This window comes from Corythoichthys intestinalis, chromosome 15 (genome assembly GCF_030265065.1).
Source record: "Corythoichthys intestinalis isolate RoL2023-P3 chromosome 15, ASM3026506v1, whole genome shotgun sequence".
Taxonomy (NCBI): Eukaryota; Metazoa; Chordata; class Actinopteri; order Syngnathiformes; family Syngnathidae; genus Corythoichthys; species Corythoichthys intestinalis.
In genome coordinates, this window is record NC_080409.1 from 47355555 (window position 1) to 47379930 (window position 24376).

The 24376-nt window shown below is 38.9% G+C and overlaps 1 protein-coding gene across 1 annotated transcript in view; it reads right to left on the minus strand.

Annotated features, from left to right (window-relative positions):
• Positions 1-1062: 1062 nt before the first annotated feature.
• The window catches only part of htr1d (5-hydroxytryptamine (serotonin) receptor 1D, G protein-coupled), a 41273-nt gene continuing 17959 nt past the window's right edge, over positions 1063-24376 (minus strand). Inside the window, exon 2 of the mRNA XM_057860374.1 lies at positions 1063-5157. Coding sequence (XP_057716357.1) covers positions 3479-4630 — 1152 coding nt within the window. The 5' untranslated portion in view covers positions 4631-5157 and the 3' untranslated portion in view covers positions 1063-3478. The remainder of the gene's footprint in view (positions 5158-24376) is intronic.

Here is a 24376-nt window from a genome sequence, read left to right on the forward strand (position 1 = left end):
AGATCCCTGAATTTTTAATAGATATGGACGTAAAACAGTCTCGATTCTTAGTTAAAAGCAAAAAAAAAAAAAAAAAAAAAAGGCAGTTAGCATTTATTTTACGTAAATACGTCGAATGTGCTGTTAGTCTTCAAATCACTGTGGCACCGCCTTATCACCACAAAGAGCTTTTTACGTTGAAATTCTTGTGTATAAATGCTTCAATCTCTGAATTCTTTATAGATATGGACATAAAAGTCTCGATTCTTAGTTAAAAAAAACCAAAAACAAAACGGGCAGTTACCATTTATTTGACGTAAATATGTCGAATGTGCTGCTAGTCTTTAAGCCACTGTGGTGCCACCTTATCACTACAGAGATTTTTATATTGAAATTCTTGTGAGTAAATGCTTAAATCCCTGAAATCTTCATGGATATGGACGTAAACCAGTCTCGATTCTTGGTTAACAGCAAAAAAATGGAAAGTTAGCATTTATTTTACATAAATACAATGAAGTATAATGCCAATGCTGTAGCAGCTAATATCTCCCATTGATTTTTTTCATGTTTCAAAATGGTTGCATGGTACGAAAAATATAATAATGACCTTGAATCCTCAAACAAATCACTCCTGAGACAATCCTTCCTGTTTGTATGCGGTACAGTTTTCATACTTTTTCAACCTAAATCCAGCGCTGGGTCGCTGCATGTGTTTGAGAAGAACTAAGACCGACTGCGAATAACTGAAGCGGAGTGTAGGACGGCCCCCTACGAAACGGCGTGCCGCAGTGTCTGGGGAATCTGTCACGTCAATATAATTATGATGTCTGTGCTCCAACGTGTTTAGTGTGTCTAGCAGTGGTAAAACGTGTTTTTTTTTTTCTCAACTGTCTGTGTTGAGAAAGAGTGTGTCTATAATGTAAACATATTACAAGTCATACACACGTGCTTTTTATGAAAATAATTCAATATTTTTTGTTGTGATGGTAATAATGTTGAGCTGTCGCTGTAGGTTTAGGCTCACCTAACGGACTGCATTTATTCTAATTTTATTAGGATATTTCTGTTTATTTTTGCTATTTTTAAAATTTGTTTTAACTTAACATTATACTTTTGTTCCGATTTGCTAGTATGTTTTGGAGAAAAAAAAATCCTGCTCTATGGAATTTTTTTTAAAAGCCAAATATCTCAAGGTAACACATTTTAGAGCTATAATTGCAATACCATGAAACCGTGATATTTTGGCTTAAGGTTATCATACCGTCAGAATATCATACCGGCACATGCCTAGTTGATTATTCAAATAAAATTCGAAAAATGTATTTGTACTAGCACAGCAAACATTGTTCAACTAAACCGTGCATTCTTATTCGATGCGGAGTCTTAATTGTAATATTGCAAAAAGGTCTTAATATTCCTAACAGTATTTTTTTTCATTTTAGTGCAGTAATGGCTTTTATTGAGTAATGCCTTTTTCCCTTTCAGTTGGTGTAATAACAATGCAAGGCCTGCACTTAAACAAATGTCAAACACTCCACGGTGCTCCCTGTGTTGACAGCGAATACATTTCAATAAAGCCAGCGCTTCTTATACACTCAGACACACACAAACACTCTCAAGTACACACAAGAGCATATATGGAGAGCAATTTACTGAACCCTTTAGGTTAAGTACTTTACTGTACCACAGAAAACATACGGGAACAGCAGAAAACAGTACAACACTGAGACAGGTACATTTGATGGCTTGAAGTAATTCCCAAAGATTGCATCCAGTCTCTCTGCTCATTGGCCGTTCCTTTAGGTACACTGGTTTGTGAGGTGCATTCATTGAAAATGTAACTAGGGGTGTGACAAAATATCAAAATGGTGATATAACTACTTTGTATCCCAAAAGGTTATCGATATGCTCCTGCCAAGAATCAAGATATCGTTTTAAAAAGGTGTCAGTGTTTTAGAAAAAAAAAAAAGGGGACCAACATGTTGCTACCAAAATCTTCCACCATAATAGTGTCTCAGGTAATTCTAAGGCTGCTATTGACAGTGCTCGACACCCAATCCATTTGAACGTATGGCATACACATTTAAAGATTAGTGGTCACTTGTACAAATTATGCCGAAACTGTACAACTTGACAAGTATGGTCTTATGGCAATCTTATGATGCCACAGTCAAATAAAGTGTTACCTTTTAACTAGGGCTGTCAAAATGATCGTGTTAACGGGCGGTAATTAATTTTTTAAATAATGACGTTAAAATATTTGACGCATTTAACGCACAAGCCCCACTCAAACAGATTAAAATGACAGCACAGTGTCATGTCCACTTGTTACTTGTTTTTTGGTGTTTTGTCGCCCTCTGCTGGTGCTGGGGTGCGACTGATTTATGGGTTTCAGCACCATGAGCATTGTGTAACTATTGACATCAAGAAAGGCGAGCTACTAGTTAATTTTTTGATTGAAAATTTTACAAATTTTATTACAACGAAAACATTAAGAGGGGTTTTAATATAAAATTTCTATAACTTGTACTAACATTTATCTTTTAAGAACAAGTCTTTCTATCCATAGATCGCTTTAACAGAATGTTAATAATGTTAATGCCATCTTGTTGATTTATTGTTTTAATAAACAAATATAGTACTTATGTACAGTATGTTGAATGTATATATCAGTCTTGTGTATTATCTTTCCATTCCAACAATAATTTACAGAAAAATATGGCATATTTTATAGATGGTTTGAATTGCGATTAATTACGATTAATTAATTTTTGATTTGTAATTAACTCGATTAAATATTTTAATCGTTTGACAGCCCTAGTTTTAATACAAAATTTCTATAACTTGTACTAACATTTATCTTTTAAGAACTACAAGTCTTTCTATCCATGGATCGCTTTAACAGAATGTTAATAATGTTAATGCCATCTTGTTGATTTATTGTTATAATAAACAAATACAGTATATATCTGTCTTGTCTTATCTTTCCATTCCAACAATAATTTACAGAAAAATATGGCATATTTTATAGATGGTTTGAATTGCGATTAATTACGATTAATTATGTTTTTAAGCTGTGATTAACTCGATTAAAAAATTTAATCTTTTGACAGCCCTACTTTTAACCCAAATAAATCAACCAATAATCCTTACTGGACTCTAATCCGCACAAAATGATTTTTTTTTAAAAGTAGCGGGTTATAGTCTGAAATTTACGGTACTTTTAAAGTGCTGTTTTAGACCAGGTGTACCTAAAGTTGTGGCCAGTGATTACTGATCCCTGCTGAACAAATTGTCATTCTTCCACACGATTTCCCAATGATTGCTATTGTTCTTACTTTTCCGCATGCAAGTCTTTATGTTGATATCGAGCAAAGTATGGCACTGAGAAATTGGATGTAAAAAATAAAGACTACCATATATATATAGATTTACAATATGGACAATTTACATTACAATTCTACTTAATTCTACTATTTTCCATGAGCTGCTTTGGTCTTTAAGAGAAGCGTCTGAGCTTCATGAGTTTCTGGAAGGCCTGCTTGAACTCGTCATTGAACACGGTGTAGATTACTGGGTTGATAAGCGAGTTGAGGTATCCCAGCCAGGTGAAGACGTCAAAGAGCACCGGGTGAAACCAGCATTCTTTGCAGATGGCCGTGACCAGCGTGCCCACGAAGAAAGGCAGCCAGCACACGATGAAAGCGCCCAGAATGATGCCCAGTGTCTTAGTGGCTTTCCTCTCACGTGCCGCGCACAGCCGCTTCCTTTCCAGAACGCTGTCGGCCAGCTTCACCTTCACGCTGTTCACGAACAGGGGTGAAGCTCCTGTTCCCGAGTGGTGGTGTCCTTCCTGGAGCTGTCCTTCCTGGTTGGACGAGGAATTAAGAGAACACAGGGAAGATCCCGCCGAGGTCTGAATAAGCTGTGCCGTGGTGAAGCGCTTCCCGGATGACATCGGCGTCTTAAAGATGCGCGAGCGCGCCGCCACGTAGATCCGTCCGTAGAGGATGATGAGAAGCACCGTGGGAACGTAGAAGGCCCCGAACGTGGAGTAGAGTGTGTACGAGATCTGATCTGTATTCACCAAGCACTCAGTTAGCTCCTCGTGGGCTTTGGCCTGCCGCCAGAAGAGCGGAGGCATGGAAATCGATATGGAGATCACCCACACTACACCGATCATGATCCCGGCTCGGCGCATGGTGCGGCGTTTGGAGTACTCCAGCGCGGCCGTGATGGCCCAGTAGCGGTCCAGGGCGATGACACAAAGGTGGAGAATGGACGCCGTGCAGAAGGTGATGTCGGACGACAGCCAGATGTCGCACACGATCTGCCCCAGCGACCAGGTCTTGCTCACCGTGTACACGATGCTGATGGGCATCACCAAGATGGACACCAGGAGGTCGGTGACGGCCAGCGAGCCAATTAAGAAGTTGGCGGGCGTGTGCAGCTTCCTCGTCAGGAAGATGGTGGCGATGACGAAGGCGTTGGACAGCACCGTGGCGAAGGTCACCAAGCCAAGGAGCACAGACAGGGAGATCTGAAAGCCCAGAATCCAGGCCCCACTCCAATACGGAGACGCGGCGGTAGGATCGGGAATCTCTGTCGTGTTGCTGATGAAGTAGTCCAGGGAGCTATTGTATAACTCCATCTTGCTCGTGACCCCCTACACCATTAGAAGAGCCTCATTGCAAACCCGGGAGTACAGGGTTCAATACCCCGTTGCCTTGTATTTCACATCCATCTGATCCCATCATTTCAGGTTCCGAGCTAATGGTCTTGTAATTGAAGCCAACTTATTTGTCCATTTTAGTTTTCTGCTATCGATTAAGTCCCGCTTGCATTGCGGCAGGAGCCATGGATCCTCATTTGTATTCTGCTTCTGTCAGAGGGCCACTTTTGTTCCTTTTCTTTCCACTCCTCTTATCGCATCTAAGCTGCAGCCGGCCGGCAACAACACCTCAACGCCAAACCTTCGTATCTATCAAACGCTTTAATGGGCTTCTCCGTTTCAATAAGGCGAGGCGCCGAGCTGCGTGCGGTAAGATGATGACAACAGATATACAGGTCGGCTTGTTGTCAAGCCGGTATCTCAGGCGGAGTCCAAGTGAAGCCAGTCAACAGTTACGTGGTCCAGTTAAGGCTTGGTCCGTATACCTCTTCATCCTTGTTCTGGTTCTGTATGTGAAACACAAAGGAGAAAAAAACTTGCATTGAACTGCTTTTCGTCATCATCCCTTCGTCCATTCATATACAGTAAAAACAATACCCACATGAATCATGACCAATATCAACCTGTAAATGGAAAATTTGGATTCAACACTAACACACACTTATCTACTGCCAGTTTCATTTATTTAGTCTCATCACATGCCTGATGACCAAAATTCCTTGCAAGGTTAATGTATATTCACTTCAATTCAGCCCTTTTTAGCATGAATGGAAGGACTTTGTAATCACAGGAAGGGCGTAGGTTTGGTCTTAGAGTGTCGGGTCCGATCACGTCTTTTTAAAAGTATCGGAATCAGCAAAAAAAATATCGGACATGCCTTTTTTAATATATATATATTTTTTAATTAAATTGTTTTCTAATTGTATTTAACGTTACAGACATAATATGTTACACTCATCCAGAGTCTTTAGTTTAAGCTTAAGGTAGGGTTATCAAATTTATCCCGTTAATTTTGTAAAAAATTTATCACGTTAAAATATTTCAGATTCAGAATATTTATTGTCATTGTCACAAAAAAGCACAACAAAACTTTGTTTGGAGCATCCATCCAGCTCATACAGCTAAGTTGGTAAAGTGCAAAGTGCACTTTAACGCATGCACTGCACAACCCACTCACGCATTGTCGCGTTCAATCTGTAACTGCTCCGTTTTACCTATATATAGAGCTAAAAGGCAGCGTAAAATGAGTAGAGTGAATTTTGGCAGCCTTTGGAGCCTTTTTTTAAATTGACTAAAGCCTTCTAATCCCTCTCCCTATGATTAGAAATATCGTGGGAAGCAATGTGGGGAAGAAAGTTAGTAGTTTTTTATTTAACACCCTACGTTATTTTCCAACGCAGAGACGATATATCAATTGGTACCACGACGCACAGTCATGGTGGCACTTCCCATCATGCATTTGGGCATGGCTACAGTATCATTTACTGAAAGCTCAACAAAAACACTAGATGGCAATATTTAGTCACAATATACAAAGTCACATTTATCCTTTAAGAATTACAAGTCTTTCTATCCGTGGATCCCTCTCACAGAAAGAATGTTAATAATGAAAATGTCATCTTGAGGATTTATTATCATAATAAACAAATACAGTACTTATGTACTGTATGCTGAATGTATATATTCGTCAGAGTTTTATTCATTTTTTTCTTAATGCATTGCCAAAATATATATGATCGGGAAAAATTATCGGGAATGATTGGAATTGAATCGGGAGCAAAAAAAAAAAAAGCAATCGGATCGGGAAATATCAGGATCGGCAGATATTCAAACTAAAACGATCGGGATCGGATTGGGAGCAAAAAAACATGATCGGAACAACCCTAGTCTTAATATTGGTACGGACGATATAACAGCATAACCTGCTTGTACACTTTTTGCTGCGGACGGGATATTAATAAGACCAACCAATAAGAACCTTATTATTTGATAGGCTACATGATTAATGCAATATACTGTAAATCTGTATTGACTTATACTAACTTTCACATTGCAAATTTATAACGTCTTAATGTTTTCTTAAATCTAGTCGAATTATTTTCTTCATCTTGTTTTGAGTTTTAAAGGCTAGTTAACAGATTAATGCGTCAGATTCTTCCACTTACCTTTAGCAAATATTACCATTTGTTCTTAATAACACTGGAACTACCAGGGTTTTTTTTTTTTTTTTTTTTGCTATAAAGAAATATCAGAAAGGCATCAAATGACCCCGATACCAAACTGACTACTTGGCTTTGTCAATAAATAGAACACGCAATCAAGCAGCCTAGGTGTGAAGGGGAGGGGGGTTCACTCTGGATCGCTGCAATGAGCATCTTGAATATTGTTAAATCAAGACTTGTTAACTACTGAGTTAGTGTAAAAATGATGAGAGGGCCATGTGGCATGAAACTACGACTAGCATCCAGAACTGTAGTGAAACTGGACTGTCTACATCAAAAAAACAAAAAAAAAAACAAAAAAAAAACTGTGTGTTAGAACATCTGGGACAAATCCCATCAAGCACCTTTACTTTGTCTTGACAAGTCTAACACTCAGTTGTCAAGGTTCACAGTATATTATGTTGAAGCACACAATGACCTTTGAACTTTTCACAGCAGCTCAAACAGCTGTTTTGTACAGCAAACACAAGCTTCAGTATACAGTATATACAGTAGGCAAACTGCAGCTTTTGGAATACTGTATGTAAAAAGGTTGTCCACCCGACTGCCTGCCTGAGCGGTCCACTGTCCAACAAAGCCAAGGCAAACACTCAAGATGCTAATTGGAGCAATCCAACCCTGTGGTTTTGCGAGTGTAAATGGGAATGACTAATGAGGACCTCAGTGCTCACAAAAGATATACTGATTAGGGTCAGTTGACCCTTCTCTGGTTACAAAAGTGATTTGTATCAACTGATCTACCCTTGGTACTTCTGGTGTTAAGCACAAACATCTAAAAGTTTGTCATTTTTCACCTAAATCAAGAAGAAATACTTTAAAATATTTTTAAAAGTATCTATTCTTGAATTAAGAAAATTTCTTTTTTAAAAGATTGAATATACAAACTTTTTGCTTAAAATAAGTCTGTTGAGCTTATTTTCAGATAGTGATTTTTCTTATTTCAAAAAATCTGAGTAACATTTACCTGAAGCACTGGCAGATAATTTCACTAATTTTTAGTAGATTTACACTGAAAACACACAGAAACACTGAAACCGCTACTGTTTTCCCTCATTTTGAATCCTGCGGCATATAGTCCAGTGTGGCTTATTTGTTTATTTATTTGGGTGAATACATAGGTAACACTTTATTAAATAGCGGCATCATAAGACTGCCATAAGACTGTCATAATTATGACACTATCATAGGCATTAATGAATTTATTAAAGGGTACTACGAATAGAAAGACATGTTCTTTAAAGATAAATGTTAGTACTTGTTATAATAATTTTATATTTTAAAAAACCTCAATATTTTCCTTTCAATAATATTTGTAAAATTATTTTAACTAGTAGGTCACCATTGTTGTTGACGTCGCTGGGCGGTGATGTCACATGGCCGCACTGCCAAAATTCCACGTGTCACTCGAAAAAAAAAAAACGAACAACTATTTATGTAAGGCAGTGATTTAAATACGCCACAAGGTGTCAATGGCAAGTATTAAATGAATTAGGGCTCAAGCCGATGAGTGCGTTTTGTCCCTTGACTGACGCTGTAGTTTTCCCTTAATCCACAATGGGGTGTAAGGCAGAGAGAAAGGAGAGTGGACACAGGCGTAACTCGGACCGCCCCGTTTATTGGCATAAGCTTCAGCAACTCCTTCACAACAAACTAAAGTATCATATATAAGTAACATATCATAACAAAAATAAATATTCATCTCTCAAAAATTATATTCACAAAAAGAAATATGCGTCAATCTGTATTGATGAGGCCCTATTCTCACACAGTTAAGCAACAATGCAAAGCGAACTGGCATTCACAATCAAAACAGATATGCAAAATACACATAAAACTTACTCAGACTTTGGTCAAGTTCTATTTAAGCATTTTAGGAACTCGTTTGGCTTAACAAATACACTGGATGGCACTATTTAGTCAAAATATACACAATATATACATAATATGATGCTGGCAGCCTTTATCAGGAGACAACACTACAGTCGAGGGACAAAACGCACTCATTGGCTTGACCTCCTATTAATTTAAAACTCGCCAATGACACCTTTAAATCACTACCTTACATAGTTAAAGAGTGACACTGTGAAGTACGGCAGCGTGGCAATGTGACGTCACCGCCGTGCGACGTCGACAACAATGGCGAGCTAATAGTTTATTTTTGGATTTAAAATTTTACAAATTTTATTAAAACGAAAACATAAAGAGGGGTTTTAATATCAAATTACTGTAACTCGTACTAACATTTATCTTTTAAAAACTACATGCCATTCTCTCCGAGGTACCCTTTAATGCTCATGGCCGTGTCATGTCATATTTGTGGTGGTTTTATGACAGCCTTATGGTGCCACTGTCAAATTAAGTGTTGCCAAATACCATAACTAGCTATTAATGAAACAAGTAGAACAGTAACTGAAGAAATAATCAGCACAGGACATGAATTTTGATTGCAATTTACATCTGTAGTGCTGCAGTGCATGCTAGGAGGTATGTTGGACGACAACAATGTTGACAGCATGTGGCAGCAGAGGTTGACTGTCTCCCTCAAGGGAGCAGTGATGGCCAAATGAAGCTTCTTGAAGCTTCATGTGGTTCATTTGGTCTAATGACAGTCTTATGATGCCGCTGTCAAATAAAGTGTTACCGGTTAAATTTTTTTGGTGTAAACATCCCATGATACAGTGAGGACAGCTGCAGCTTATATTCCAGTGCGACTAATTTACGAACAAATTCGATTTTTGTGTCAAATTTGGTGGGTGGTGGCTTATAGTAAGGTGCGCCTTACAGTCCGAAAAGTATGGTACATGCGATGACATTTTTCTGTTGTCATTCTAATGTTTAGGCAGCTAAGTGAGAAAAATTGGCAACAAGTAACAGATAAATTGCTTTTGAAGTAGGCGTAATCAGTAATCAGTGCTTACATTAATTTTTTAAGTAATCTGTGACAACACTGCGTATGACACATGTTTTTGGACAGTTATTTTGTATCTAGAGGGACTTAATGGTTAATTCCGATTTACGCGGAAATTCGGGCTACATCGCCAGACTAGGAATGGAACTCATTTGTAACCCAGGGACTACCTACAATTTGACATCATCTAGAGACCACACATTCAGAATTCACTCTGTACAAGGAATGAACAAGGCAGTTACAGCAAAAGTCAACCACCCTTTCTTTTGGATTAATTTTTTTCAATTTAGGGAATGTTAGAACAACAGCAATTCTAGAGCATCTTATCAAATTTCTCTGTTCTTGCTGGGATGTGTTATTGAACGAATTACACTTAATTTAAACAAGATCAGATTCGAAAACCTCGCCCTCTGTTTGCAGTTCCATACAGGTTGAGCCTCTACAAAGCATCCTTTAATGAAAAACTTGTGTTCATTGATTTCTTTCTGTGGCATTTCATGACGCCAGCATCTCTTAGCAGTCACTATTCATTCCCAAGGCAATGCAATGGCATACAATTCTTGTCCTACCCTATTGATAGCAATTTCAAGCATTCTGGATCCACAGTAGGGGTGACAGGTGGCCAAATGTAGGATGCAGGATTTTGCGCCAGGAGCTTTTAAGAGCGAGCTTTTACTCTCCTTATCTAATATGTGTGTCCACAGCAATCATGAAGGTTTACCACAAATTTGAGCACGCTCACACAAGGATGCAACAGAGAGATAAAAGGAGAAGATTGGCTTGTCAGAACATGGCTTTAATTTGTTATTGAATTTGAATGATTTAGTATTTACTTTCACATTTATATAAAAAACGGCATTGGCTTTTTATGACTGTATCTTTTTTCCTTATGAACTCCAATTTGATTGAAATACAAGCGACATAAAGTGCATTCAGGCCACTGTGTAAAGTCTTGTGGGTACATGTTCCGAAACGCGACCGTGACTTTACATAGTTAGTGAATTCATGACCTGCATGATTATTCTGTGAATAAAATGTGAACACTCATTCTACATACCAAAAAGAGGCTAACTCCTTTGCTAAATCAAATATGCACCACAGAATGAATATATACGATATAGCCTACAAGACTCAACTGACTATAAGCCGCCACCAACCAAATTTGACACGAAAACGACATTTGTTTATAGATAAGCCACATTGGACTATAAATCGCAGCTGTCCTCACTGTATTATGGGATATTTAAACCAAAAGATATTAACCGGCAACAATTTATCTGACAGCGGCATCATACGACTGTCATACGACCAAATGACCCACCATGGAGCTTTGAACCAATTGGCTGCAAGGCTTCATTGCTTCAAGAAGCTTTATTTGGCCATCACTGCTCCCTTAGGGGAGACAGTCAACCTCTGCTGCCACTTCTTGTCAATACTGTTGTTGTCCAGCATGCCTCCTAGCATGCATTGCAGCACTACAGACGTAAATTACAATCAAAATTCATGTCCTGTGCTCATTATTTCCTCAGTTACTGTTTTAGTTGTTTCATTAATGGCGTTTTATATTTTTAACTTATTTTTTTAGCGTAATGTTGTGCCGTACTGCTTCTGTCTGACAATGAATGACCTGAAAAGAATTACAATGGTATCTGACTGCCACTGTTACCGTTTCTGTTATATACTGTGTATATATATATATATATATATATATGTCTATATAGGGCTGTCAAATTTAACACGTTTAACAGGCGGCAATTATTTTTTGTATTTATCACGTTAACGCATGCACTGAATGACCCGCTCGCATATTGCCTCAAACAGATTACAATGAGGCCGTTTATGGACATTAAGAGTGAAGAGAATGCCACCGGCCGCTTGGGGGCAGCGCCGTTCCATACTCATGTTATTTCTTCTAAACGTGGGAGAATTAGTAGTTGTGAGACATTTATGCTGTATTCACAATGCAATGCAACTTGCTATTTGTGCTCCACACATTTTTCAGTAAGTCTTCTTTCTTTTAGTGGCAATTAAGTGTCTCTTGTTGTATTTTGGGTAAGATATGTACAGATATATGTTATACAGCAAAGGCGAGTGGACACAGGCGTTCTTTGGACCGCGCCTTTTATTGGCAACTCCTTCACGACAAACATAAGTATCGTTTAGTGAAAGGACAACAAAAATAATATTCCTATCTCTCCCCCCCAAAAAATAATGTTCACAAAAAGAAAAGCACTTCAGTCTATAGCAGTGGTGGGCAAACTATTCCACAAAGGGCCGCAGTGGGTGCGGGTTTTTGTTGCAACCCATTAAGAGGACACCTTTTCACTAATCTGCTATTTTACAAGTGCAATCAGTCGATTGCAGTCAGGTGCTTCTCATTTCTGCTGAAACCGCATTGGTTAAACTATCTGTGTTGGGTCAGTTGGAACAAAGACCAGGACTCAATGCGGCCCTCGAAGACCGGTTTGCCCACCCCTGGTCTATAGTAATGAGGCCCTATTCTGACACACAGTTAAACAACAATGCAAAATGAACTGGCATTCCATATCAAAATAGCTATGCAAAATACACGTAAAACTTTGGTCACTCTGTTTTTATTATTATTTTTATCCTTATTATCTACTTTTGATTGAAAATTTTACAAATTTTATTAAAACGAAAACATGAAGAGGGGTTTTAATATAAAATTACTATAACTTGTAACTATAACATTTATCGTTTAAGAACTACAAGTCTTTCTATCCGTGGATTACTTTAACAGAAAGAATGTTAATGCCATTAGTGGATTTATTGTTACAATAAAATACAGTACTTATGTACAGTATGTTGTTTGTAGAGTTGTGGTCAAAAGTTTACATACACTTGTGAAGAACATAATGTCATGGCTCTCTTGAGTTTCCAGCAGCGCTAATATTTGGTAACATGTCCCTTGGCCATTTTCACTTCAATTAGGCGCTTTTGGTAGCCATCCACAAGCTTCTGGTTGAATCTTTGACCACTCCTCTTGACAGAATTGGTGCAGTTCATTTAAATTTGATGGCTTTCTGACATGGACTTGTTTCTTCAGCATTGTCCACAAGTTCTCAATGGGGTTTAAGTCAGGACTTTGGGAAGGCCATTTGAAAACCTTAATTCTAGCCTAATATAGCCATTCCATTACCACTTTTGATGTGTGTTTGGGGTCATTGTCCTGTTGGAACACCCAACTGCGCCCAAGACCCAATCTTCGGGCTGATGACGTTAGGTTATCTTGAAGAATTTGAAGGTAATCCTCCTTCTTCATAATCCCATTTACTCTCTGTAAAGCACCAGTTCCATTGGCAGCAAAACAGCCCCACAGCATAATACTACCACCACCGTGCTTGACGGTAGGCATGGTGTACTTGCGGTTAAAGGCCTCACCTTTCCTCCTCCAAACATATTGCTGGGCATTCTTTCCTCCAGAAGGTCTTATCTTTGTCCATGTGATCAGCAGCAAACTTCAGTCGAGCCTTAAGGTGCCGCTTTTGGAGCAAGCTTTTCTTGCACGGCAGCCTCTCAGTCCATGGAGATGCAAAACACGCTTGACTGTGGACACTGACACCTGTGTTCCAGCAGCTTCTAATTCTTGGCAGATCTGCTTTTTGGTGATTCTCGGTTGAATCTTCACCCTCCTGACCAATTTTCTCTCAGCAGCAGGTGATAGCTTGCGTTTTCTTCCTGATCGTGGCAGTGACAAAACAGTGCCATGCACTTTATACTTACAAACAATTGTTTGCACTGTTGCTCTTGGGACCTGCAGCTGCTTTGAAATGGCTCCAAGTGACTTTCCTGACTTGTTGAAGTCAATGATTCGCTTTTTCAGATCCATGTATGTATATTTTTGACCCAGCAGATTTGATCACTTTTTCTGTTAACCCATAATAAAGTCATAAAAGAACCAAACTTCATGAATGTTTTTTGTGACAAAGAAGTATCTGTTCCAATCACTCTATCGGAGAAAAATCAGAGTTGTAGAAATAACTGGAAACTCAAGAGAGCCATGAAATTGTTCTTCACAAGTCACTTACAAACAAGCTTTTGACCACAACTCTATATATCCGTCGTGTGTCTTATCTTTCCATTCCAACAATAATTTACAGAAAAATATGGCATATTTTAGAGATGGTTTGAATTGCGATTAATTGCGATTAATTGCGATTAATTTTTAAGCTGTAATTAACTCGATTAAACATTTTAATCGTTTGACAGCCCTAGTTTTAATATAAAATTAGTATAACTTGTACTAACATTTATCTTTTAAGAACTACAAGTCTTTCTTGTGGATCCCTTTACCAGAAAGAATGTTAATAATAATGCCATCTTGTGGATTTATTGTTAAAATAAACAAATACAGTACTTAAGTACAGGATGTTGAATGTATATATCCGTCTTACGTCTTATCTTTCCATTCCAACAATAATTTACGGAAAGATATGGCATATTTTAGAGATGGTTTGAATTGCGATTAATTACAATTAATTAATTTTTAAGCTGTGATTAACTCGATTAAAAATTTTAATCGTTTGACAGCCCTAATATATTAGTATATATCATAGTAATATATTTAAACATCAATGTGTGATTGCGGCTCCCAGTGAGGTTGCCACCCCAACTGTCCCACTGCTCTAGACTGTGAGGGAGATTAACAACCACAAATACAAAATGCTGCTTATTCACCAATCCTGTTAAAAAACAATTTTTGTTAATTTTTCCCATGGTTGATCAAAGAATTACTAAACAAATGCCAATCTTATAGTTTGGACGCTCACATGGTGTTTGCTTGCAAAGGAAGGCGTGCCACAAGGCCAGATGTGATCCACGCAGGCAATCAAACAGTAGACATCTGCAGAGACTCAAACACAAATCCTGGATTACGAGACTGGAGCTGATCTTTGTTTCATCTTTTCGCTATCTGCCCTGTGTGTGTGGATTCTTTCATCTCAATCCTGCAGGCTTGAGTAGTTACAAAAAGTTTGAATAAATAAAATGCTCTGCTCGTGTTGTGTTCCCTGCACTAAAACTATAACATATGGTGAAATAAGGTACCGGATTTTCTGCATGGTAAATCAAAAAAGTGCAAAGTAGGGCAGCCCTTTGGACAGATTTGTTTACAAGACTGAAGATGAAGTTTGGTTAACAAAGTACATTGTGTGGTTTAGGCTATAATTATGTGCAGTGTTGTTTTCATGTCTTGGGAGACTAAACCTAACAAGACGAATGCCGGTTGTCATTTGACGAGACTAGAACGAGAAAAAATGCGCCATTGTTTCAGTCACATGTTCACAATGTGTAACATTTTTATGTGTAGCTAACCAGTCTTGTCAGTAACGCGTTAGTTAGTAACACGTTACTGTAATCTGATTACTTTTTTCAGTAATGAGTAATCTAACACGTTCATTTTTCTACACCAGTAATCTGATTAAAGTTAGTTTCCTTAGTGTCTCTGCGTTACAATTTTTTCATTGCCTCATAACGTATGTAGAATGAAGAATACTGTAGTCATGTATGAGGAGCATTTTGAATAGAAAATGCTAAAATAAAAGGTTCCCGGTACGTGTTTCCATGACAACCTCTTAGCTATTTCCTGTTTTGGTCTCGCGTCACGTGTTGTGGGACTGAGGCGGGGGGACATTTGCGCCGAGTGTTGAGACGTTGCAAGGGAATGTTGATCTGTGGATATCCATGAATGAAGGTGAGTATTTTTCCTTCATTCTGGAGGGTATCAGCAAAAGGTTGGAACCCCCACATGCGCGGCCGTCGTAGCTTTGCCGAAGCAACGACGGGTAGTCATCGCTCCAAGTTGGCAAGCTTTGTTTACATCATATGCGTGTTGCACATTTACGCCGTGAGGTGATGTGTTCGTTTAGCATCTGTGGGGTGTGTTGTAAGTCCGACTGAGTGTAAAGTGCTTAGTTGCCGCCATGTTTTGTGGCCAAATTTACCGCGTGTGTGTTGAGAGGAGTACTTCCAGGTTGTTAATGTGCACGTCTGTACGCGCATCCGCGCCCGCCGCCACCTTTGTGTTTATTGCACTGTACAACCCACTTGTGTGTTGTTGATTATTGTGCCGTCAGTTTGCATTGTTTTACATTGGCACTGATGTGTTGATAAACCGAAATTCAGAAGTTTTGACATTAGGCCTAATCTTGGAGTTAGCTGGGTTTAATTGGTCGGTGGAGTTGATTTCAACAAATTCCAAGCAGTTTGTCAGATATTTCTTAGTTTCAGGGCTCCGGAGTGGCTAAGCTAGCGCGAAATTCTGATATTCCCCTTGAAATTCAATCATCGGAAAGTCAATTACATTAGATGACATTTTTCTGTTGTCATTCTTATGTTGAGGCGGCAAAGGGAGAAAAATGGGTAAAAAGTAACTGATAGGTTACTTTTAAAGTAACTTAGTTACTTTGATAATGAAGTAATCAGTTAAGTAACTAGATTACTTTTTTGAGACGTAATCAGTAATCAGTAATTAAATTACTTTTTCAAGTAATCTGTGACAACACTGTAGCTAGCATGCATCGTATGGAGTCACAGGAGTGCCAAAATTAATAGTAAATACTTAGATAACCAATAAAGGAGAACATTTACAAATGCAGTTTTAGAAAGACAATAAAAGACAACATTTACAACAATGGTGAGCGGAGATTTAGTCTAACAGAGCCACCACCGGGCGTGCCATATTCAATAGACGACGATCTTGGCTAAGGCCTGATTTAGAATTACCCGAAAAAATGATGGGGGATATAAAAAAAAAAAAACAACACTCATTTTCAAAGTATTATTATTATACATATATTTCTGGCTGGAATATTCAAGAGACAGAAAAACATACAGCTGGGATGCCTGTATGTACGAGCATGGACTAAGCTACTATCAGAGCAGATATCTTAGAGCAGATATCTATCTCTAAGTTCATTTTATTGCTGACACTGCATTTCGGGGTCATCAGCATGTTTTGCCTATTTCGTTTTGTTATTGCATGTACATGATGGCTGGCCCTGTATCAGAAAAACAAAAGCCCCGCCCATACGTGGAGATTAGGGGGGGCCGGGAGGCATAGCCCCCTGGTGGCAGAAAATGTCATTGCATGTAATTGACTTTCCCATATATGAATTTAGAATTAAGACTTTGGTGGGAAAAATGTTGTTAATGAGTTGTAAAGTAATAAGACAAAAAACAAAAATGAATGAAATTAACAAAAATATTTTTATAACGGGTCAAAATTATTTTTCGAACCGATCATGTGACTAGCACTTTAGAGATGGTCATTTGCTTTGCTTAGCCAAAACCACCTGAAGACAGAAGAGGCAAGAGGGATACTTTTGGTAATTTTTTTAAAGCTTTCAAAAGTGACAACAACTACTAAGCGAAACGCCGGAGAGCACTTCCAAAAATTAGTCGATCCCCACTTTCATGATTACCTACGTTGGCTCAGCGCTCTTCGCAGGACGCCGGGAGCAGAAACCGTGTCACACGCAGGAAGTAGATGCACATTTATCGGAAATAAAGGAGGGAAATATAAACATTACCGACGTGGACCAATAGCGTACTGCATGAATGCTATTTTTAGACCGTGAAGTCAGATCTTAAAGCGGAAGTGGGACATTATAGACACGCCCTTGCATACAAACCATTATATTTCTGCAAGTTTTCTCCGGTAATCTTTCAAAAACAAACATGCCGATCAAACTACAAATGACTCGGTAACACTTTACAATAAGGGTCCCTTAATTAACATGAGTCAATGCATTTTAAAACAATAACTAATGTACAGTGGGGCAAATACGTATTTAGTCAACCACTAATTGTGCAAGTTCTCCCACTTGAAATGATTAGAGACGCCTGTAATTGACAACATTGGTTAACCTCAACCATGAGAGACAGAATGTGGGGGAAAAAAAAAAACTGAAAATCACATTGTATGATTTTTAAAGAATTTGCAAATCATGGTGGAAATTAAGTATTTGGGCAATACCAAAGGTTCATCTCAATACTTTGTTATGTACCCTTTGTTGGCAATAACGGAGGCCAAACGTTTTCTGTAACGCTTCACAAGCTTTTCACACATTGTTGCTGGTGTTTTGGCCCATTCCTCCATCCAGATCTCCTCTAGACCGGTGATGTTTTGGGGCTGTCGTTGGGCAACACGGACTTCCAACTCCCTCCACAGATTTTCTACGGGGTTGAGATCTGGAGACTGGCCAGGCCACTCCAGGATCTTGAAATGCTTCTTACGAAGCCACTCCTTTGTTGCCCTTGCTGTGTGTTTGGGATCATTGTCATGCTGAAAGACCCAGCCACGTCTCATCTTCAATGCCTTTGCTGATGGAATGAGATTTTCACTCAAAATCTCTTGATACATGGCCCCATTCATTCTTTCCTTTACACAGATCAGTCTCTCCTGGTCCCTTTGCAGAAAAACAGCCCCAAAGCATGATGCTTCCACCCCCATGCTTCACAGTGGGTATGGTGTTCTTCGGATGCAAGTTAGTATTCTTTCTCCTCCAAACACGAGAACCTGTGTTTCTACCAAAAAGTTCTATTTTGGTTTCGAAACGATATCGTCATCGCACACACCATATAACTGTTTGCATTAGTCTAACACATATATAGTCTAACACATACATATGGTACAGGTTTTCGTAGGCACCGTCTAACTGTTTGCATTAGGCTAACACACGTAATATAATTAATCAGGAAATGTGTATCATTTTCATATTTACGGTAGGACTACACTACTAATATAAAATAAATAGCACACCATAGTTTAATGAGAAGAAATAGAGATACACAATGCCGTCTTATCACAAGAGTGACGCACATACTCGGGGAATCTGCTCTCAGCAAACTCCAAGGACAAAGCGCTTTGTCCTAAAACAAGCACCACCAGCCCGGACAGCAAAGTTGATAGCGGGCGTCCCAATCCGCGCACGAACCTAAACCGCCCAAAACCGGCCACAGCGGGGGCGGCCCCAAAGCAACGCCCAGAAACGCCTTCGACGAGACCCGCGTCAGCAAAGACTTCAAAAAGACTGGACACTGAGATAAGACAGATTTTCTTCTGCTCGGAAACATGTAGCCTTGTTTTGGATCCAGAATTGTCCCTCCGTCGTCTGTTTTTGCCTTGTTTTTGACCATTGTCGACGAATAAATTGTCAACCTGTTTTCGGCGAGTGTTCTTCAAGCTTTTGAAACATGGAGTCAGTGTGCAAAGGGTTAACACAGGAACGCGCGGAGTTTAGCTTCCTCCTTAGCCTGGCTCCTCGGGGGAGTCAGCGACGGAGCACATTTCCGTTCTGTTGCCGGCCTCCCCGTGCAGTTTGGGCTGGGAGGACTAAATTCCTTCAGTCTGACCATAACACATTCTCTCAGTCCTCTTCTGGATCATCCAAATGCTCTTTAGTGAACCGCAGACGGGCCTGGACGTGTACTTTTTTCAGCAGGGGGACACGTCTGGCAGTGCAGGATTTGAGTCCCTGGCGGCACATTGTGTTACTGATAGTAGCCTTTGTTACTGTGGTTCCAGCTCTCTGTAGGTCATTCATTAGGTCCCCCCGTGTGATTGCTCACTGTTCTTGTTATCATTTTGACGCCACGGGATGAGATCTTGCATGGAGCCCCAGATCGAGGGGGGTTATCAGTGGTCTTTTATGTATTCCTTTTTCTAATAATTGCTTCCACAGTTGATTTCTTCACTCCAAGCGAAGAGTGAAGAGTTACAGAAAAAGTTTGGCCTCCGTTATTGCAAACAAAGGGTACATACTAAAGTATTGAGAAAAACTTTTGGTATTGACCAAATACTTATTTTCCACCATGATTTGCAAATAAATTATTTAAAAATCAAACAATGTGATTTTCTGTTTTTTTTTTTCCACATTCTGTCTCTCATGGTTGAGGTTTACCCATGTTGACAATTACAGGCCTCTGTAATCTTTTCAAGTAGGAGAACTTGCACAATTGGTGGTTGACTAAATACTTATTTGCCCCACTGTACATAGTTGTTAAAAATAGCAAAAAAATATTATAAATGATCTCCGTATTCGAACAAATGGGAGATCGACCTACATCTCAAAATAGATGGTGTTGGACCGTAGAGGGTTCCATTGTATTCCAGTCTCACCTTCATCATTCACATGTAATAGATGGCTGAACAGCCTATCTGCTTACATATCAGTCAAGTCAAACACAAGTCTTATCTTCTTGTGCTCTGGTTTACAGGACAATGAGATAATGAGGCTGGTAATGAATGCATGAGAGGAAAAGATCTCCAATCAAGAACAGGCGCTGCTCAAATTGGGCTACATACTATTTGCGTGAAAATGCATTAGTTCCTCCGTCTGGTTTTGAAATTAAATAACACGAGGGGCAGAGCCCAAACCATGACGCGTGTTCAACTTGTAAGTACACTGTACTGTACAGTACATTACAGCCCCATTCATGAGAAATCCAATTCACTTCTCCTTTCAGACTTGGCTCCAGTCCCACCAGATGCCTTACAGTAATGTGTTTGCAGTACACGGCAAACCAACGGCTCACCCCGTGAACCGGGCGGACCTGCTAACGCCGCAGGAGGGGGGCTAATTGATTTAACTCAGCGGAGGTACAGCCATCGCCGCTCATCTGTCAGCGCCTGTCTGCTGTCGACTTCGGCGTGCGCTAACGGTAGCACGACTTTAATGAGCGAGTGTGTTGATGAAGAGTATGTTTAAGAGAAACTCAGTTGATGGCGAGGAAATTGGATGAGGACTTAATAGGAGCCAGGGGAATCTTTAATAATGAAGCAATATTGGGACACTACATTCGGTACTATAATAATGGGGGGGAAATACTATAATAACAACGCAATTAGGTTAATAAAGGATTTATGAGTGCGAGAGTAAGCCCTGGGACAAATCAAATATTTATTTCCCATGAGAAAATTTTGTATTGAAGTCATCAATTATCCTAAAATGGATTTCGTTAAAGGTTCCACTGTATTGACAAAGCTCAATAAGCATGCAGTCTAAAGGTCATGCAAAAGAAACAAGCTCAAACTATTTAAAAACAACCTTTTGAAACAACTATTACAAAGTATGACCAGGGGTGAAAGTGGGCGGGATAGGCCAGGAACGCAGTTCTGGTATAAGAATCAGGGCTGGAACGCAGTTCCGGTATAAGAATCAGGGCCAGAACGCAGATTCAGGGCCGGAATGTTGTTCCGGTATACGGTGCATTGATTCCGAAAATATGACGGCAACTGTCAAAACGCTATGTAAAAAAAAAAGAAAAAATACAAAGCTGCTACATATGCATTTTATCTCCAAGAAGAAAAAAATCTACAACAATCAGATTTACATACACAAGTGTTAACAACAAGCATAATAAATTGCTAGTGTAGCGTAATCCATTTCCACTGATATTTATTATTTATTTTATTCCACGGACGGCATGGAGTTTTCCCCGGCTGCTGCAGTTATGAGTTTGACGATGACGAGTCACGTTGCAGCAAAGCGAAACGCCTGGACTTATTTATCCGTTCAATTGGCTGACATACTGACAAGTGGTCACCAGAGATAGTTAGCTCTGATTGGTTCAAATGTACATTATTTCTGAAACATGAAACAGCGAAAAAAGGGCAATGCAACAGAAAATGGATCCAATCTTTAAGAGCAAGGAAAGAGTAAAGGTGGCTTATTTATCATATTTAGTTTTATTTGCTCTGATGGGGAGCTTCAGAACATCTTAGCTGCCAATTTTATTTTTCAGTCTCAAATGGTCAAAAATGTACCTTGAGTGTATTTTTAGTTTGGATGTGACTTTTTTTTTTTTTTTTTTTTTTAATTCAGGCAAATTGATGCGCGTTAAATCTTTTCTATTACAAACAAAACAATGTTAATAAAGTTATACTTTATTATAAATTGGTCTGTTACTTTTTTTCTTTAATAGAAAAAAAGGACACAATGTTAGGCAGAGGCATACGTATAATAGTAATAGACAAATGATACTATTTACAATGGCGGCAGAGAGTTTGGGGGGGGGCGCGAAACATTTACGTCTTCCTTGGGGGGGCGTAACAAAATAATTGAGAAGCAATGGGCTACTTATTCATTTCCTTTTAATTTAAAAAAGTCAATGTTTGCGCGATCTTCAAAATATATTTCATGTCACTCTGCATAATATAAGTCATTTGTACTTATTTTTCTGAATGTATGTTACTTATATCTTTATTATTTAAAAAAATACAACAGAAAGAAAATGTTTACATTATCTTCAATTTTAATATACATCCTATGTTCTTAAGTAGTTAAAATTGAAATTTGGCATTTAGTATGTGAGGAAATGAGGGAAAATCAAAATTAGGAGATGGATAAATAAAATTTCTGGCTCCGTGGCGACCTTCACGTCGGGGAGTTCCGGCAAGAAATTCTAACCACTTTCACCCCTGAGTATGACAGAACGTCATTAGTTGTAATAAGTATTGGAAATGCGTTTATGTGAAACTGAGCCCCGTCGCTACTGGAACGGAGGTTATACAAAGTCACACTTTTAGATGCCAGCCGAGCACTGAAGCGTCTCTTTATGAGCCAGATGTCCACCTTTATTTAAAATTTAAATTTTGCCAAGTGTGCCGTTAACAAACATGCTTACTTTCCACTCCCGTGCTGCTTGACGCCACAATATATAAAATAACAGTAGTAGTGTTTTGTTTCTCTAACATTCATTCAAACAATGAATGATTAATAATGGCTATTGTGGAAGAATCGACCATAGAGATGTATAAAATATAAATTAGTAGAGGTGTTGGATTCTTAATTCATTCACTACCCTTGAAGGGGAAAGACGTCAATATCGTTTTAAAGGGGAGGGCTGGCAGATAGAATAGATTGGATATCAATGGCAGCGAAGAAAGTTACACTATCCATTGGGTATATAACTTGTAAGAAGTATATATTTAAAGGTCTGTCAGTATGAGCAACGGGCTAAATAATAAGGGGCTCTGTTATAATGGTGTGAAAAAGTATCTGAATCTTTTGGAATTTCTCACATTTCTGCATGAAATTACCATCAAATGTGATCTGATCTTTGTCAAAATTACACAGGTGTAAAAACAGTGTCTGATTTAGCTAAAACCACCCAAACATTTATAGGTTTTCATATTTTAATGAGGATAGTAGAGGTAGAGGACACTACCAGACATTGCTATGTTGCAGGCTAACTACAAATAAAAAAAAGTTACACATTGTGAACATGTGACTGAAACAGTGACGCCATTTTGTCTAGTTCTGGTCTCATCAAATGACAACTGGCATTTGTCTCGTTATGTTTTAGTCTTCCAAGACACCTTTTTAGCTCGTTATTGTCTTATCATCATATAAAAAATATTGACGAAATATTTTCATTGTCGTCATCTTTGACGAAAACAACACTGCAATTAACTAGAGCCTAAACAACACAACATATATTGTTTCCCACACTTCATCTTCACTATCACTTCTAAACATATCCGACAAAAGAACTGCCCTAGATCGCACTTACAGCGGTATGAAAAAGTATCTGAACCTCTTGGAATTTCTTACATTTCTGCATAAAATCCCCATCAAATCTGATCTGATCTTTGTCAAAACCACACAAATGTAAAAACAGTGTCTGGTTTAACTAAAACCACCAAAACATTTATAGGTTTTCATATTTTAATGAGGATAGCATATAAAAAACAGCAGAAGGGGGGAAATAAATAAGTGAACCCTCTACCTAAGGAGACTTAAAGAGCAATTAAAGCCAATTTTTACCAAAAAATTTAAGTCAGGTGTGTGCCCAATCAATGATGATTGGTTTAAAGCTACCCTGCCCACTATAAAACACACACCTGGTAAGAATTGGCTTGATGAGAAGCATTGTCTGATGTGCATCATGGCTCGGTCAAAACAGCTGTCGAAAGAACTGCGATCAAGGATTGTTGATTTGTATAAAGCTGGGAAAGGATACAAAACTATCTCTAAAAGTCTGGATGTTCATCAAACAACAGTCAGAGAAGTTGTCTACAAACAGAGAGAGTTTGTCACTGTTGCTTCTCTTCCAAGGAGTGGTCGTCCACCAAAGATGATGCCAAGAGTTCGGCGCAGAATACTCAGAGATGTAAAAAAGAACTCTAAAGTGTCTTCTTAAGACATACAGAAATCACTGGTACAGTCCAATATCTCTGTGCACACATCAACTATATGTAAAACGGCCCGTCTAACCAGACCATAGGACATGGTTTCAGTAATCCATGTGCTTTGTTGACATGTCTTCAGCAAACTGTTTGCGGGCTTTCTTGTGTACCGTCTTCAGAAGAGGCTTCCTCCTGGGGTGACAGCCATGCACACAAATTTGATGTAGAGTGCGGTGTATGGTCTAACCACTAACAGGCTAACCCCCCCCCCCCCTTCAATCTCTGCAGCAATGCTAACAGCACTCCTGTAACGAGTCACATGACATTTTGGAGGGAAAATTACCTGTACTCAATTTGGACATTTAGGGATGTATGTAGTTTCTAAGGGCTGTACTCACTTTTGTTGCCAGGGGTTTAGATATTAATGGCTATATTTTGAGGGG